At 36.1% G+C, this 16,878-nt stretch overlaps 1 protein-coding gene across 1 annotated transcript; it reads right to left on the bottom strand.

Annotated features, from left to right (window-relative positions):
• Positions 1-6,821: 6,821 nt before the first annotated feature.
• LOC307164834 (uncharacterized protein) lies at positions 6,822-15,443 on the bottom strand. Its single transcript, XM_079881996.1, has 6 exons — positions 14,921-15,443; positions 14,386-14,769; positions 14,108-14,158; positions 12,861-14,015; positions 12,643-12,666; positions 6,822-9,289 (listed from the first exon to the last, which is right to left on the bottom strand). Exons 1-4 carry the CDS (start codon positions 14,964-14,966, stop codon positions 13,927-13,929), a joined length of 570 nt encoding a protein of 189 aa, XP_079738122.1. The 5' UTR covers positions 14,967-15,443; the 3' UTR covers positions 6,822-9,289; positions 12,643-12,666; positions 12,861-13,926.
• Between the last annotated feature and the right edge of the window lie 1,435 nt (positions 15,444-16,878).

Raw genomic sequence — 16,878 nt, 5'->3', positions numbered from 1 at the left:
GTATGATTGCCTGATTGAATTTCAGTATATTTTCCTGCTTTTTTGTCCTTCGCCAATCACATGCCTGATTACTACACCTGCTGTTAATATTTACATAGGTCAGGTAAAAAAAATTGCCCATAGGTTGTTTAAAAAGTTTTTACATAAAACAAAAAAAGTTATCTCTTTTTTTTTTCTCCCTTGTGCCATCCCAGATGTATATCTGACTTTCTTTCCACAGAGATTTTTTGAAAAATGATCTATTTATTGTAAGCCAATATAATGCAAGTGCATGCTCCAGAAACTACAGGCAGCCTACAAACAGCCTGCTGTGTTGTTCACACAGGAAGTTTTCTGCACTATCATATGAGCTTTACAATGCTCTTGGATTATTGTCAGGATGTGTGTTTGGACTTTTTTGACCTTGAGCATTTTGTTGTCTATTCACTTGCATTATTCGACACACGAACACAAGAGATGGATAATTTTTCTAAAAAAAAATTCTAAAATTTGTGTTCATCTGAAGAAAGAAAATCATATACCTTTCGGATGGCATAAGGGAGAGTAAATGAGGGGAGAATCCCCTTCCACAAATGCGTTAGCAAAGGGTACATGCGATGGTAAATTAACTGAAGTAATTTTATCTTATAGTAATTTTATTTTATATTTATGGTAATGTGACCTAGGATGGCAAGTCCCAGTGATTCATTTTAAAACTAGATATGGTGGAAGAATTCAATTTAACAGAATAATTTGAGTTGTTTGTTTGGGTTTGCTATATTACACACATTTTCATCATACATTTCATATAAAGTTCCATAGGTAAAACTATTAATAGATACGTTAAATGTAACTACCTGCAGGGTTCAAAGAAAAGACGTCAAGAACACACAAACTTAGGTACTTTACACAACAACGATGTACTAAAAACCAAAAAGTTTTTCTTTGTACAGATGATAACGTTATTAAAATGATTCCCGTTTCTCACAGATCGGCGAAAACGTCTAAATCGCTGTTTTATCCATGCCACAAAGTAACTGCCCAGATAGCAGACCAACATTGAATCTACATTGAATCAATGTTAATGCATTAACCAAAAGATCATTGAATCAATGTTGAAATTTAACATTGATTTTTCATCAGGTTTGCACCCTGAAATAATGTTATATCAACGATGAAAAATCCATCAATATGGTCATAAAATCAATATTATTTCAACCATAATTAAATCACTTATTTAACATTGAATCAACATAAAATCAATCTTACTTAATGTACAGCAAGATTCTATGCTAGTTTATCATGCTTGTACTGTGCATTTTTAAATGACTCCTTTCAGACAGAAACCATGCAGGTGTTATGGAGTAACAGTTGGGTTGCAATTAAATATGTTTTTTAATCAAAATGTCATTCAAAGTAAACTACATCCTTCAGTTTACAAGCAAATGTATTTATTTATGCCCCCAAAACTGAACATGAAATTTCATTTGTAAAATGCATTTTGTGGTGACAAAGACAAAAACAGTGCAGTAAGTTACTACGGTAAGAAAGAATGAAACATTACTCTGATAAATATTTCAAGTTCAATTTTATTTATGTATCACATTTAGAACAGACCAAAGTACTTTACAGAAGAACAACATTAAACAATATAGCATGCATTCTATAAAAAAAAAGATATAACATGCATTATAAAATAAAACAAAAATAAGAGCAACATAGCTGAGTAACCATAAAAAAAGAACTAGAACAGAAATCAGAACTCAGATATAAATTAATAACACCAACCAAAGAAAATAATCAATATACTAAATAAAATGGGTAGGTTTTAAAACAATTAAAACGTAGGCAGAGAAGGGGCTGCTCTAATAGGCACACTTACCTCTAACGTTACTTGGGTAAAATACCGTACCGTAATTCTAATGAACTCAGGGGTTTCCACCACAAAATACCCCCAAGCCGTTCAGGGGCGTAACGGAGCCATCTTTGTACCGAAACAGAAAAAAATAAACTCTGAGGCTCTGAGGCCTCCTTTTTCCTCTGCCGCCTGCTGTTGTAAGGCATCTAAACAAAACAAAACACAATTAGAAAATATTTGGAAATATGACTAATTATAAATGACAAATGTACTACAAAATTAAGTGAAACTTGAAATTTTGAAAAATACCCTGAATTCAAAATCATTTGAATTTATTTTACTATTTAATGAATTTTAGTATAGACCCTATTACAGCTGTTATTTCTATATTTTTTACCCATTTTTGGAAGTTCTGGAAACGCTATATCATCATGGATAAAAATAAATAAATAGCTAACTAACGTTAGCTATTATTGGAATACAAAAATTATATTAGCTGTCGTGCCCGTCGTCTCCCATTTGCGTGCCCAACTAACGTTATGAACTCACGCTTCTTTGCGCCTTTTTTGACTTAAGGGTTAGTTCTCACAAGAATGAAAATTAACAATTTACCCACTGTTAGTTTTACCCACGATGACGTTTGGTAAAAGACAAATTGAAATTCAATATGGGAAAATCCCGGCCGTTGGTTTGTTCATGTTATTAATAAATTTAACATAGCAGTTCATTCCGACTCACCCAGGAAAAGCAAATAAGTTGTAAGAAATATAGATGCATAAAAAGGAAGAAAAAACACATATAGCCTAAGTCGCACTGGACTAAGTCGCATTTATTTAGAAATTTATTTCACACACACACAAAAAAAATGTTACAGACGGGACAGTTCTCCGCTACGAACGTGAGCGCTCTAAAGCGGCACTAAAAGAATGTTTTAAAACTTTCACAGAGACCTCAAACTGAAAGCACAAAGCCTGTCTTTAAATTTAATTTCGTTTTATATTAATTGTATCTTAATTTTAATCGATGTTTCATCAAAAAATTGTCTGGTTTTAATAAATAAGAAGGCTATTAGAAAAGATAATCAGGACACGGAGGCGCTGGCGAACCTGGAGCTCGTCTCATAAATGAACCGAAACTCAGCGTAGGCCTATAAGGTAGCCTATTGCCTCACAGACCTGAGACAGATAGCTTAAAATGTCTACTTTAAGCAGAACACTTCAAAACGAAAGAAAACAGACTGCGCTGCTTATGTAATTCGTATGAAAAGTGCATTTCTCTCTGGCGCTGCGAAGATCGCGAGTCGTCAACTTCATCTGTCTAGCCGACACTGACATAAAAAATAACTGTTTTATTAGTAAACAATTAAAATGTCTCCTGCTATATTTTACATATTCATAATCATTCATTTTGCATGTTCTTTGTGACAGTTTTTAGGTGCCTATGTTACATGAACGCGTCAGCACCGAAAACATGGAGATTTATTTTCTTTTGGGGGGCATTTTATTTTGTGTTCAGGCTTTCTCAGTTGTCTTTAGGCGCGATGTACGAGGACGCTGCTAATAAAGTTGCGAGTATAGGCCTACACATTGGATTCACGTTTGTTATTTAAAAAATACCCCAGTTTTTTATGCCGGTCGTAGGCTATCATTTTATTTTGTTGTAGGCTATTTATCCGCCACACCTTAAAGGCCGGTCCGTGAAAATATTGTCTGATATTAAACCGATAATATAAATAAAGAAATGAACACAAAAAACCTGCCTAGTAGGCTACTATCCTTACAAAACACTGACAGTGTTTTTTTTTTTGTTTTTTTTGAGCAGCTGCGGACAAATTCTTTCGACACACACACAATATTAGGTAACACTCTGCGCTTATGTTTTAAAAACATAATTTAACATATAAATAACAATTTTTAAATAGCCCACTTAAAGTGTTTATTACAAATACATGACTAAATGCTAAAAATTTATACATTTTAATGAACAAACATATGCGTTGCATTTACAATTCTGTGAAAACAGAGGGGGCTGCAGCACCCCCAGCACCCCCACTTCCCGCGTCCCTGCACACAGCTAAATAAAACAGGCTGGTGGCAGATTAATAATTAATATTTCTGATGTAATGATTTCTGTGAAACGTGTAAAGTTGCACAGAAGAAAGCCCGGACCTGCCCTGTACAGTTTAAGAATCTGTAGCCATAGGCCATAGTAGAGGACTATTATTTTGTTGAACAGACCTGGGGTGCGTTTCCCGAAAGCATCGTTGGCCAACTATGGTCGCAAGTTCCGTCGTTACCAATAGAGTTCAATGGACATTGCGATGAACTTGCGACCATAGTTGGCCAACGATGCTTTCGGGAAACGCACCCCTGAGCGACAACTGATGACGTCACATGCTCAGATTTGCTTGACCAATCGGCGGAAGGGGGCGTGTCAGGCCGCCCAGATGTGGAAAACGAATTTTGAAGTCATTTATTCGTTTTTTTGCCTGTGTGAACCAAAAAACGAAAAATCAAGCCGAAATCTCGTTTTTTCGTTTTTTTGAAAAAACGAAAAACGAATAAAGGGGCCGTTTTCTCATTTCTGATTATTAAATTTCAAATTGAACAAAGAACTGCAAAGCGTTACACGGACCCTGGGGCGCTGTAAAGGGGGGGGGGGGGGGGGGGTGGGGGGTGGTAAACGATGACGATTCTCGGGGCCCATGACTAAGAGGGGGCCCAGAGAAGCCCCCAATAAAATTGTGGTGCTAAAAAAATATATTTGATAGTAAAAATTATTAACTTTAAATTATTCTATTTGCTGTTTCCTGGTGTCAATTTTTTTTATTTGTTTAGGAAACACAAACGTCCGTGGGCCCCTCTCCCCCTCTCGATTATCATAAAATGGTTCAGTCCGCACAAATTGTATCCAGGCAACACAAATAAATATCAACTTGACGGAAGAGGAAGTGAAAATGCCTCAAATGCGCGTTGCGCGTGGCAAGCGCGCTCATATGTAAGAGACGCCGGCGCGACCACAACATTGTCCAATGTCCAACATCAAATGTGCAAACGTAATGTAAGCGGAACGAAACTGGGCTACTCGTTATTGTGTGGTTAAAGGACCGCTTATCAGTTTGGACCAGTGCAGCGCGAGCGATCTTGATCAAGCGACACTGTTACACAGCGGTAATAAGAGATCCAGAAAATAAATCATTTGAATTCGCCACAGAAGCAATAACAACGCTGTAAGATCTAGTGAGAAACATTCACATTTCTCCGTTTTTAACGGATCAAACAGAGCGTGGAAGCCAGGAAGAAACATTGTGCCATGAATGAACTATCCAGTGTCCACAGATCAGCAACATTCACCATGGATTTACTGTAGTAACACTAACTGCAACCATGGAAGTTTGGCAGGAATAGTAGGCTATAATGCTTTCAAGTAACGTTACGTTGGTTTTATTTTGACATTATGAATACAATTGCTGCCCTCAAATGTTAATCTGAACTAAAAATAGACCTTTGTTTATAACTACTACAATATTAGGTTACATTTCATTTTTTCCAAGGAGCTGTTTTGTTTATGCTCCTAAGAAGAGTCTATTATAGCTCCATCATTGGTCAAAGTGTGTTAGTTTTAATAAATAAAAAAAAATAAAAAAAATTCTCTCGCATTTATTTCTTTTTGCTGTATCGAAAACGTACCAAACCGTGACAAAAGTGTATCGTATTGAACCGAACCGTGAATTTTGTGAACCGTTACACCCCTACTATCTATATCTCTCTTACCTATCTGTCTACCCCTCTGAAGCAATGGTTGAAGCAATTTGAATGCTGAGAAACTTTACTAAGACGATTTGAAAAGTTAGTTTATCTGTTTATTGTTATGAATGTTTGATATTTACCAAAAACATCACTTTGCAGTGTGTTGTTGAATGAGTTTTTTTTTTATAATAAATGTATTTTTAATTAAAACGTTTGTTAGTAATAGTCATTATTGGGATTTGATCTGGTGTTTTACGACTGCATAATGGATGCGATGTAGGTCTTAATTTTCATTAAAGTGGTCTTAAAAAGGTCTTAAAAAAGTCTTAAATTTGGGGTGATCAAACCTGGGGAAACCCTGGAAAGAGGCAAAGGGTTGACAGTATGTTACCCAATATTTCACAAGAAAAGGTGGGTTTGTAAGTAGGCCTAAATTGTTAGTGGACCGCCTGTGACAATGGTCAAAATACCATAAACCATGATTTAATGTAAATTAATATGAAAAAAGTCTCAGCTGTGTTGGGGGCCCTGTCAAGATTCTTTTCATGGGGCCCAAAATCCTTAGCAGCGCCCCTGCATGGGTGACGTTGTGTGTGTGTTTTTTTTAAGATGGCGTTCCACACATCTGTTTCTGAATGCGGCCGTTTCCTGGCCCCGTCTGACAGCCACAATCACTGCCTCACATGCCTGGGCTGTAAGCATGCTAAAACAGCGTTTGTTGATGATTATTGCTCCCACTGCGGGAACATGACCATTCACGATGTTGAGATCGAGACTCTTAAAGCTTGAAAAAAGTGGAGTCCCCTCTGCTACTCCCCGATCTGGTCTCTCTGCAGAGCAGAGGATTACTTCGGTTAATACTCAGGGTGATCTGAGAGTTATAGTGGCAGGGTTGCCAACTCTCACGCATCTCGCGTGACAGTCACGCATTCAGCCTCAATCTCACGCTCTCACGCTCAACAAAGAAATCTCACGCAAAAATAGACATTCTTCTGTGCTGTATTTTTTTTTTTTCACTCATGTGCACTAAATTTCAGAATTACTATAAACAATTCAGGCTCTTAACTACTGGATGGACCACTACCCAGATAGCAAACTGACATTGAATCAACGTGGAAACGACGTTTCTCGTGACATCGAAACAACGTTGATCTCCGACGTTGATCCGGCATCACTTTGCTCATCGAATTAACGTTGAATCAACGTCAGACACGCCATTCAAAACTAACGGAAAATCAACGCAATTGGTTTGCTTTCCTAACGTTGAAACGATGTTGATTTCAAGTTGTTGAAATTACGTTATAGAATCAACATAAAATCGATCTAATTGGTTTGCTTACCTAACGTTAAAAGGATGTTGATTTCAATTGTGTAAATTGCGTTATTATAAACACATTTTCTACTTGTTTTAAAAATCTATCACTTATTTGATAAATTAGTCTGTATAGGTAATCATTTATTAAACACACGTCACATTCAGTTAACATTGCTTTATTATTTATACAAAATATACATTTACAAATACATTTTTAAATCTTCTGTATACAAACCCTAAGAGTAATATAGAAAAAAGCATTTACACTCAAAATACACAGACATTCCACATTCAGGCATTCTTTCTAAGCCTCAACCAAATGCAATTCAATGTACAAAATGTCCTTGACATTTATAATTACATACAGTATTATAGCCTATGATGTATTATTATAGCAAAACCGTTGACAGTGGAGTTTGTAGATATATGTGTTAAATAACAAATAATAATTAAATACCGTGTACAGCAATCGATTAGTACATTGGGTTTAATTTGTCGTTTAATGATCTCATATGTGTTGTTAGTACCGAGAAATTTCACGTGAATAAATACTTAGTACGTGGGTGGCGTACTTCAATGTCCAGTACGTGGTATAACATTTGCTCCATTATATGGTGAGAAATCCTGTAATGTTTTCCTCAAAAACCTTGAAAGAAAGACATGGACATCTTGGATGACATGGGGGTGAGTAAATTGTCAGGAATTTTTTATTTGAAACTGAACTAATCCTTTAATATATTACTAATATGTCTGTTTCGCAAAATCATCGTAAATCATCGTAGATCTACGAGTGCTCTGGAGTAATAGTAAATCATGTAGTGCTTTATATACACTTGTCTTGATTGCTAATACACATCTGATGACGATTATTAGGTTAAACGTTCACGGATACGATTATATCATTTTCAGGACTTCGCAAATGGACAGCGACTCTTAAGTAGCACGTAGTGTTCTCGCGCGTTAATGTTAAGTGCATTTTTGGGATTTCCGTAATCTTGCACGTAGAGAGCTAAGGCCAGAGCAGTCAGACTCAGAAGATTTTGAGAAATGCGATTCGAGTAGGAACCACAAACGGATTTGTAAAATTCGTATTTAATGTATTTTTGTTTTTGTTTTTTTTGCAGTTCACACTTGCTAAATCTTTTCGCATTTCAATCGGACATGCAATATTGTTTGTATTCCAAGCAATCTATATATGCAAAATTTGTCCAAAAAGGTGTAACTTGTGTTGTTGGAGACAAAAAGAGAAAAAAGTTTGCAATTCCAAAAAAAAAAAAAAAAAAAAAAACTGTCACAGGTGCTCAGTTTTGCTATTATAATACCTTAACATGATAGTAATAAGCCATCTGCAAAAGCAGAGAGGTTGGTGTGGTGTACAGTAGTAGGCTACATCTGTAGTTCCAGGTCAGCATCTGGAGATCTGCATTCAGCTGGAGAATATCAAATAAAATAAAAATAGATAAGCGTCATTGGTTCATTCAGCCCGCGCTCATTTAAGAACGACCAATCAGCGTGTATGTTTTGTCTAGAATAGCCTACCTCAAGTTCGAGTTCCTATGCTTCCTATGACGCTTCCTACGAACTCTCAGTTGTCTTCCACCATCTCGTCTATTCCTACGACCTGCACGGCTGAAATCCAAATCCACTGGTCAAGTGAGTGATGAGCTTTCGAGATATAATCAACCTATAAATCCTGCAAAGTACAAAGACACAGTTTTTCCTCACAAAGAAAAAACGGTCAGGTAAACCACAACGGTTGAAAAGTTGTTGTTTTTTCACACAAAGTAGGCTATTGCTTTTGTCGTTATTTATATTTGCTGCTATGCATGTATAATATGTAGTGGGTTAAAATGAGATTTTTGTTTAAAAAAAATGTGTATGTTTTGTCTAGAATAGCCTACCTCAAGTTCGAGTTCCTATGCTTCCTATGACGCTTCCTACGAACTCTCAGTTGTCTTCCACCATCTCGTCTATTCCTACGACCTGCACGGCTGAAATCCAAATCCACTGGTCAAGTGAGTGATGAGCTTTCGAGATATAATCAACCTATAAATCCTGCAAAGTACAAAGACACAGTTTTTCCTCACAAAGAAAAAACGGTCAGGTAAACCACAATGGTTGAAAAGTTGTTGTTTTTTCACACAAAGTAGGCTATTGCTTTTGTCGTTATTTATATTTGCTGCTATGCATGTATAATAGGTAGTGGGTTAAAATGAGATTTTTGTTTAAAAAAAACTTGCATGCCTAAAGTTGTTGAGCCCCTGAACCATTTAGCATTAATAAGTAAACAAGTATAGATATACATGCATGCATAAATACCTTTAAGTGGAACGAATAACTCTGCTGTATGGTGTCAGTCTCATTGCTGGCAAATACCTAAAAATAGACCTAGAGAAATAAAATGAATAAATAAAATATATTGTTGACCACAATATCTGTTAGCATAATAGTTCAAACAATTATAACTACAAGCAATGTAACATTATATTTGTAGCCTACCTCATTTAGTTGATTATTTACCCTATAGAACTTTTCTCACTGAAACAGCCTGGGGTAATTTAAAAATGTTTAAACCTTAAATATTTCAGTAAAAAGCCAAGAGTGTTATACTGTAATATTACATATAATATTTTTAATATAATTTCAATAAACATATAATATACTTATAATTAATTTAACAACTCAAAGTATACACAATTTATCAGTATTTTAACAATTGAGAAACATGTTGGCCTATACAGATTAGTTATTACATACGGTGACGCATTGCTGCCACATACATATTATTTTTTTCCCCCAATTATGTCGTAATAACGAGATCTTATGTCGTTAAAACGACATCTTTTTCTCGTAATAACGAGATCTTATGTCGTTAAAACGACATCTTTTCTCGTAATAACGAGATCTTATGTCGTTAAAACGACATCTTTTTCTCGTAATAACGAGATCTTATGTCGTTAAAACGACATATTTTTCTCGTAATAACGAGATGTTATGTCGTTAAAACGACATCTTTTTTGCCCTTATAAGGACATGTGTAGTCATGTACAAAATATGCCTTTATCCACATAAAATTGACAGCCTATCGCGCCTTTATCACACGTTCAAAAAGCTTAAGCAAATAGTAGCAGCCCCCAATCATGAAATTAATCAATGAGGCCCTTTTTTGAAAATATATTTTATATAGGCTTTTTTATATTTTATATGTTTTTTTTAATATGATATATTATATAGGCCTAATAAGATTTATTTTTGTTAATAGGCTATATCTTCATCTTCATTACATAGAGATATAATTAAACAAAAAGTAGTCAAAACACATCTAACAGAACATAGCCTAAGTTGTTTATTTTTTACAACATTGTGTTCTTATTTTGTTTAATTAACGAAATGTCAATCTTCGTCTTTATAACAGAAGATAGCCTACAATACAATACAAAAATCTTCAAGATGTATAACGGATTGTCACCTTATAAACAGTACTTTTTTAATGGAATAATACACCCTTATAATAAAGAAAAAGCTTCAGTAATAAAGAATATGTTGTCCTTCCACAGAAACCCTTTATTATAAAGAAAATAGGTGGCTCTTAACGTGTCTTTCTATGGGAGGATGGCATTGCGGTGCACAGCAAATATTCAATGCATTCAATGCAAATATTCAATGGTATTCAATGCAAAACAAAAATGAAAAATACAAGTAGCCAATAAAATAAACAAATTATTGTGGCATTAATTAGCCCATAAACAATATTTATTTTAAAGCCTAAACGAATTTGTTTAAAGAAAAACACCAGCGTTGGGCATTTATCTGTATAGGCTAAGTGTTTCAGCCGCCCTTTTCAAACTGGCGCAATAAAATGCAACAGAATTTGATTAGTTAAACATGAAGAGGATTATCCGTCTGGCATGGCCGCTCGCTCTAACGTTAACCTAGATAAATGTTTGCTGTTATGAAGCGCATATCCAAGTGTTTGTGCGGAGTGTGGAGCGCGCAATATGACATGGATGGAGGCGCCGGTGGCATCACTCGCATTTTCCCATCAACAGTGGAAACAACTTAAAATACTCCATTTCTGGTCATACAGAAAATAATAATACATAAGTCGCAACTACTTTTATTTGGGTAAACTCACAACAACAAGAAAACGGTGTGCTTTTGTAAAATAAAATAAAACGAACAGGGCACGCTTTCATGATCTCTGTGAATTGGAGCGCGCCTCAAAAATGAACTGGAAAACAGTGTATAGACAAGCCTCACAGTCACAAACATGAGAAATATAACTATAAAGTTTATACAAAAAAATGTCCACCAACGAAAAAAAATCCAATCGAAAGCATATACGGTAGGCTATAGACTACCATCTGATTATGTAATCCTGTCCGTATGAAAGGCTCATACATTACAGCGGAGATGTATGGAGATACGTATGCAGGCAGCCTACACTGATTTAGAATGCTTCGTTATTTTTTTTTCAGATACATTTATCATATCATTAGCATACTTTTGCCGGCGCTTTGCGGCAAGTTTTATGCATGCGCTTGAGCGCGGAATATAGGCTATAGCGTACATGCACCCAGCATTGAATATAAACGTGCGATTAGTTCTAATTGCTTAAATGAATGACTACTAGTCTAGAAAAATCCTTTAGTCTATGGCAACTCTAATCAATAGCCTACATTTAATATCTGACATTATTTCATTAGTAACTAGTATCCAGCTCTTCACATTTAATTAGTTGAGTTAGCATAATTAATAAACTAATAAAATAATAAAGTAAAATTTAAATTTAAATTAAAATACTAACCATATATTTATATATATCATTGCTTATTCCACCACACAAAGGACTGTTTAAGGTGACAATCCGTTATACATGTGAAGATTGTAGGCTGTATCTAGAAGATTTTTGTATTGTATTGTATCTTCTGTTATAAAGACGAAGATTGACATTTCGTTAATTAAACAAAATAAGAACACAATGTTGTAAAATTTTCTGTTAGATGTGTTTTGACTACTTTTTGGTTAATTATATCTCTAGGTAATGAATGAAGATATAGCCTATTAACAAAAATAAATCTTATATAATATATATATAAAAAAACTTATAGGCCTATTTAAAATATATTTTCAAAAAAGGGCCTTATTGATTAATTTTGCATGATTGGGGGCTGCTACTATTTGCTTAAGCTTTTTGAACGTGTGATCAATTTTATGTGGATAAATGCATATTTTGTACATGACACATGTCCTTATAAGGGCAAAAAAAGATGTCGTTTTAACGACATAACATCTCGTTATTACGAGAAAAAGATGTCGTTTTAACGACATAACATCTCGTTATTACGAGAAAAAGATGTCGTTTTAATGACATAACATCTCGTTATTACGAGAAAAAGATGTCGTTTTAACGACATAAGATCTCGTTATTACGAGAAAAGATGTCGTTAAAACGACATAAGATCTCGTTATTACGACATAATTGAGGGGAAAAAATAATATTATGTAAGTGGCAGCAATGCGTCACCGTAATTACAGATATTAGATACACAAATTATTACCTAAACTATATAACAATACTATATACTATATAATAATAACTGTAATTAATTTAGATTGACACAAAAAAATTAACAATTAAATAACAGATGATCTTCTGCCACTGCCACCATCTCTGTCTGGAGCGTAACGCAACCATTTTTTGACTGCCTCAGAAAAGTCTGCCTTGGAAGCCTCTTTACCTTGTGCTGTACTTCTCAATGCACCTGAAACATTATGGAACAAAATTAAACTCGCATTGCAGCATAGGGCTTTGACTTTTGCCTTTTCTTTTTGGTGATCAAAGATGAGTTTTAAGAGATACAATTATTGACTGCAGGGGAGTTTCCTAAATGATTTGGCAAAACTGTTAAACAAAGATAGTGTGAAAAGCTCTTTTAGTAGTTAGTCTATTACTTACGGAACATTATCTTCGAGAGATTTGAGGTCTCGAAGCTCCTCTTTTGTCCACGTCCTGCCCAGTTAAATGATGAAGCCAGATTGTTTGTCAAAATGTGGCTCAACATTTTCCTTACTGTGTCTTCCAGTTTATGACCACCCAGAAGTGACAGCTGGAAAAACTAATAAAAAAGAGATCAGTGTTCACATTAATTCCCATTTCCCAATTTTTTTTGCCATTCTCTGTGAATCTCTCATCAAAGTATTTCCATCCACAGACTCTAGACTGTGTTTGTGTGTGTGTGTGTGTGCGTGTGTGCGTGCGTGCGTGTGTGTGTTTGTGTGTGTGTGTTTTGTTTTTTTGCAAACATAAATGATTGCTTCCGGTGTCAAATGCTAGTTTGAGTATTTCTATTTCTGTGGATTTCCTGGGATTTTTACAGACAAGTGTCTCTAGCATTTACTCAGATTGGTGCCAAAAAATTAAAACATCCAGTGAAGTTCTATAGGTGAGAGATCAACAGAGAATGGCCTGACTCGTTCAAACTGACAAAGTCTACAGTAACCATATCAGTGTAAATGTTTCTACAGCATTATTTTCAGCATTATGTTTGGTATAGTACAGTCATCTCTAATGGTTTCTGTTTTAATGAAAACTGAATATGGGCAATCGTCTGGAAACAATAATCTTTGTTTTCTTTTTTCCATACTTATCAAGACCTGGATATTAAATCAAATTCCATATTTCCCAAACAGCGTAGGTTAAGTGTAATTGCATTACAAGATTTACCAATCTGTTTTTTTCTGTCTCGTCCAACCTCTCCAAAGCATCAAAATCTTCTAGAGACTGTAAAGGTAAACCTAAGCTGCATCCTATTTCTGGTTGAGGTAGAGGGACTCCCTGTAATTTTTGGATCATTGCCCTCTGCTCTTTCAGCTCTGCCTTAATTTCCAGGAGAGCTTTTAACACATTCCTCTTGAAAGGAGACAACTCTACAAATAAAGTAAATAAATATATTAATACTTTATTTGTATTAAGAGAGAGAAACTCTACTAGTTCATTAATAATCACCATCAGCAGAACAGGTTTACTGTTTAAATTGGAATGGAATTTTTGTTTTTGATTTATTACCGTTGGTATGTTCATTCTGTGTTTGTTGTGCTCTACTTGGATTTTCTGAAGAAAACAACACAACAGTTTTTTTCATACACTTAAAACTCACCTGTAAAACAATTAGTCTTAAAGAGGTTAGCAGTTTGAAGAATCACCTGAAAAGATGTCTGAGACAGTCGGACTGGAGTTGTGGTTCATGTATCTCTCTTTAAAAAAAAAGTGACATTGCAGGAAAAGTTAGGATGGATGTCAACATTTATAGTGAATAAGTAGCCTACATTTAGCCTGTAAGTCCCACCTAAAAGAATAATGTCTTCCAAAATTAAGAAAGAACATAAAATCAACATAAATCTCCCCCCTAGGAAACTTAATGGTCTAATAAAAAGTTTCAAATAACTGTTTTCAAAATAGAAAAAATAGCTTTGATCATTACCATTGACCAGTTCAGTCAGTGTGCCCCGGTGTGCTCCGTGGTTTGCGTCTTGGTGTCCGCCGTAGTGTGTGCCCAGGTGTCCTCCGTTGTTCGTGTTTTGGTGTGATCCCTGGTGTCCGTCGTAGTGTGTGCCCAGGTGTCCTCCGTTGTTCGTGTTTTGGTGTGATCCCTGGTGTCTGTCGTAGTGTGTCCCCAGGAGTCCTACGTTGTTCGTGTTTTGGTGTGATCCCTGGTGTCTGTCGTAGTGTGTCCCCAGGAGTCCTACGTTGTGTGTGTTTTGGTGTGATCCCTGGTGTCCGCCGTAGTGTGTGTCCAGGTGTGCTTCGGTGTTCGTGTTTTGGTGTGATCCCTGGTGTCCGCCCTGGTGTACCCTGTGTGGATTTTCTGAGAAAAATGTGCAGTTTATTTATAGACTAAATAAATTTCTAAAAGGATATTACAGGATTTGTGGATCTGGAAGTGCAATTATAACAGCTGTGATACAATGTAAAAGAGGCAAAACATTTTTTTTAAAGAATAACATTGCAACACATACCTAGTGAATAGAGGCTTGAGACAGCTGGACTGGTCTCAAAGATCATGTGACTTTCTGAAATAATTATGATCAAGTTAAATTAACAGCAGGGTTTTGCGTAATACAATTGTGTGCTTTGAATTCATTCAGTCATGTTTGATAATCAATAAAGGCGGACTTTTGTGAACTTTCTCAATTAGTGGATTTCAATGATGTTGCTGTTAAGGACACTTCGAAACGGGTTAAATTAACCGTTCGTTCAAGGATGCCTGAGAAAAGAATACAGTTTTCTCTGGCCCAATATATAGACTATGCTGAGCTGCTCATCATTTACTGTGAGTTTTTTACAGGGGCTCCAGCCCCTGACCAGCATCCAGTGTCGGCTACAGCCCCTGACCAGCATCCAGTGACCGCTACAGCCCCTGACCAGCATCCAGTGTCGGCTACAGCCCCTGACCAGCATCCAGTGTCGGCTACAGCCCCTGACCAGCATCCAGTGTCGGCTACAGCCCCTGACCAGCATCCAGTGTCGGCTACAGCCCCTGACCAGCATCCAGTGTCGGCTACAGCCCCTGACCAGCATCCAGTGTCGGCTACAGCCCCTGACCAGCATCCAGTGTCGGCTACAGCCCCTGACCAGCATCCAGTGTCGGCTACAGCCCCTGACCAGCATCCAGTGACCGCTACAGCCCCTGACCAGCATCCAGTGTCGGCTACAGCCCCTGACCAGCATCCAGTGTCGGCTACAGCCCCTGACCAGCATCCAGTGTCGGCTACAGCCCCTGACCAGCATCCCGTAAGGCCGCTCCATTTCACAAACCCATATATACTGTATATGTCCATCCAATTTTATGACAGGTTCAGTGCATTTCAAATTAAATTCAATGGGAATTTACTTTTAAAGTTTTTTTTTTTTTTTTTTTAAAGATTTGAATCGCCTTGAAATTCAGGGACATATGATCATGAAGAGTTTTTTCTTAAAATTAACTACAAAAACAGTTTAATTAGACTTCCATAATACCTGGAATGTCAATTACGGGGGCAGCTGGGAGCCGTGATTTTTTTGGTGCATTATCATCCTGGTCAGAATCATTCTCTGTGAAGTTTAGGAAGCGTGGATTAGGCCTGTAAAGGGAAACAGTAAAATTATTTCTCAATAAGACAACACGGTAACGCTTTAGATTACAGCCCGGAAAGTACTGCGTAATTAAAGCGATTTTACAATGTAACTTTCGGTAATTATAGTGGACCTATAAAGTAAGTATATACGCTGTAAATTTGTCTTAATTCCGCAGTACTTTCCGGGCTGTAATCTAAAGCGTTACCGACAACACCTATAAAAGTCTTTGATATTTATTATCATTAAACCTTAAATTACCTTTTCTTTCTTTTTATTCTTTCATTATGGCCCTCTTCGTCAGAAGTTATTTCCGACGTGTGGATATCACAGTCCACATACTTTTTAAGCATCTTCTGTGCTTTTTCTAGTGTTTCTAGTAATATAGATATAAATAATATATACGATTGAGCAAAGCATGTATAGTTATCAGTGCATTGAGATAATAAAATAAATAATATAAAAAAAAAAGAAAAACATTCTTACCACACTTTTTAAGCAATCGCACAGGCTCAAATAGTTTCCATCCAGCTTGTACAGGCTCTTGTCTCTTTACTGCCACCTTTAATTTTTCTTGAGTGTATTTTGGCCAGTAGCACTTTTGTCCAAAAAGCCAATTGTCTGGGACAACATCTGTGCTTTTGTCAGGAAATTCTATTAATGTATACTGATTCACTTTATCCATTATTGTCTGGGAAAGATAAGAAATTTGAGAAATGTTGACCCCAGCTGTGATTAGTTCTGGGTTGCTGCGTGTTCAGCTCCCTTACCCATACCAATCACAGTGGAGTAAGTCAGGCATGAATTAATTTATTTGTATGTAATGCAATGTACTTATTTGTATGCAGTGAAAATAACAGAA

The sequence above is a fragment of the Squalius cephalus genome (genome assembly GCF_949319135.1).
Source record: "Squalius cephalus genome assembly, chromosome: 1".
NCBI classification, from domain to species: Eukaryota; Metazoa; Chordata; class Actinopteri; order Cypriniformes; family Leuciscidae; genus Squalius; species Squalius cephalus.
Note: the sequence above shows the minus strand (reverse complement) of the source record. Positions and strands in the feature narration are given on the sequence as shown.

Coding starts and splice junctions, on each gene's coding strand:
- LOC307164834 (XM_079881996.1), bottom strand. CDS start 14,966: ATGATCTTTGAGACCAGTCCAGCTGTCTCAAGCCTCTATTCACTAG. Junction 14,770..14,920: donor CTCAAGCCTCTATTCACTAG/GTATGTGTTGCA, acceptor CATTTTTCTCAG/AAAATCCACACAGGGTACAC. Junction 14,159..14,385: donor ACTGACTGAACTGGTCAATG/GTAATGATCAAA, acceptor TTTTTTTTAAAG/AGAGATACATGAACCACAAC.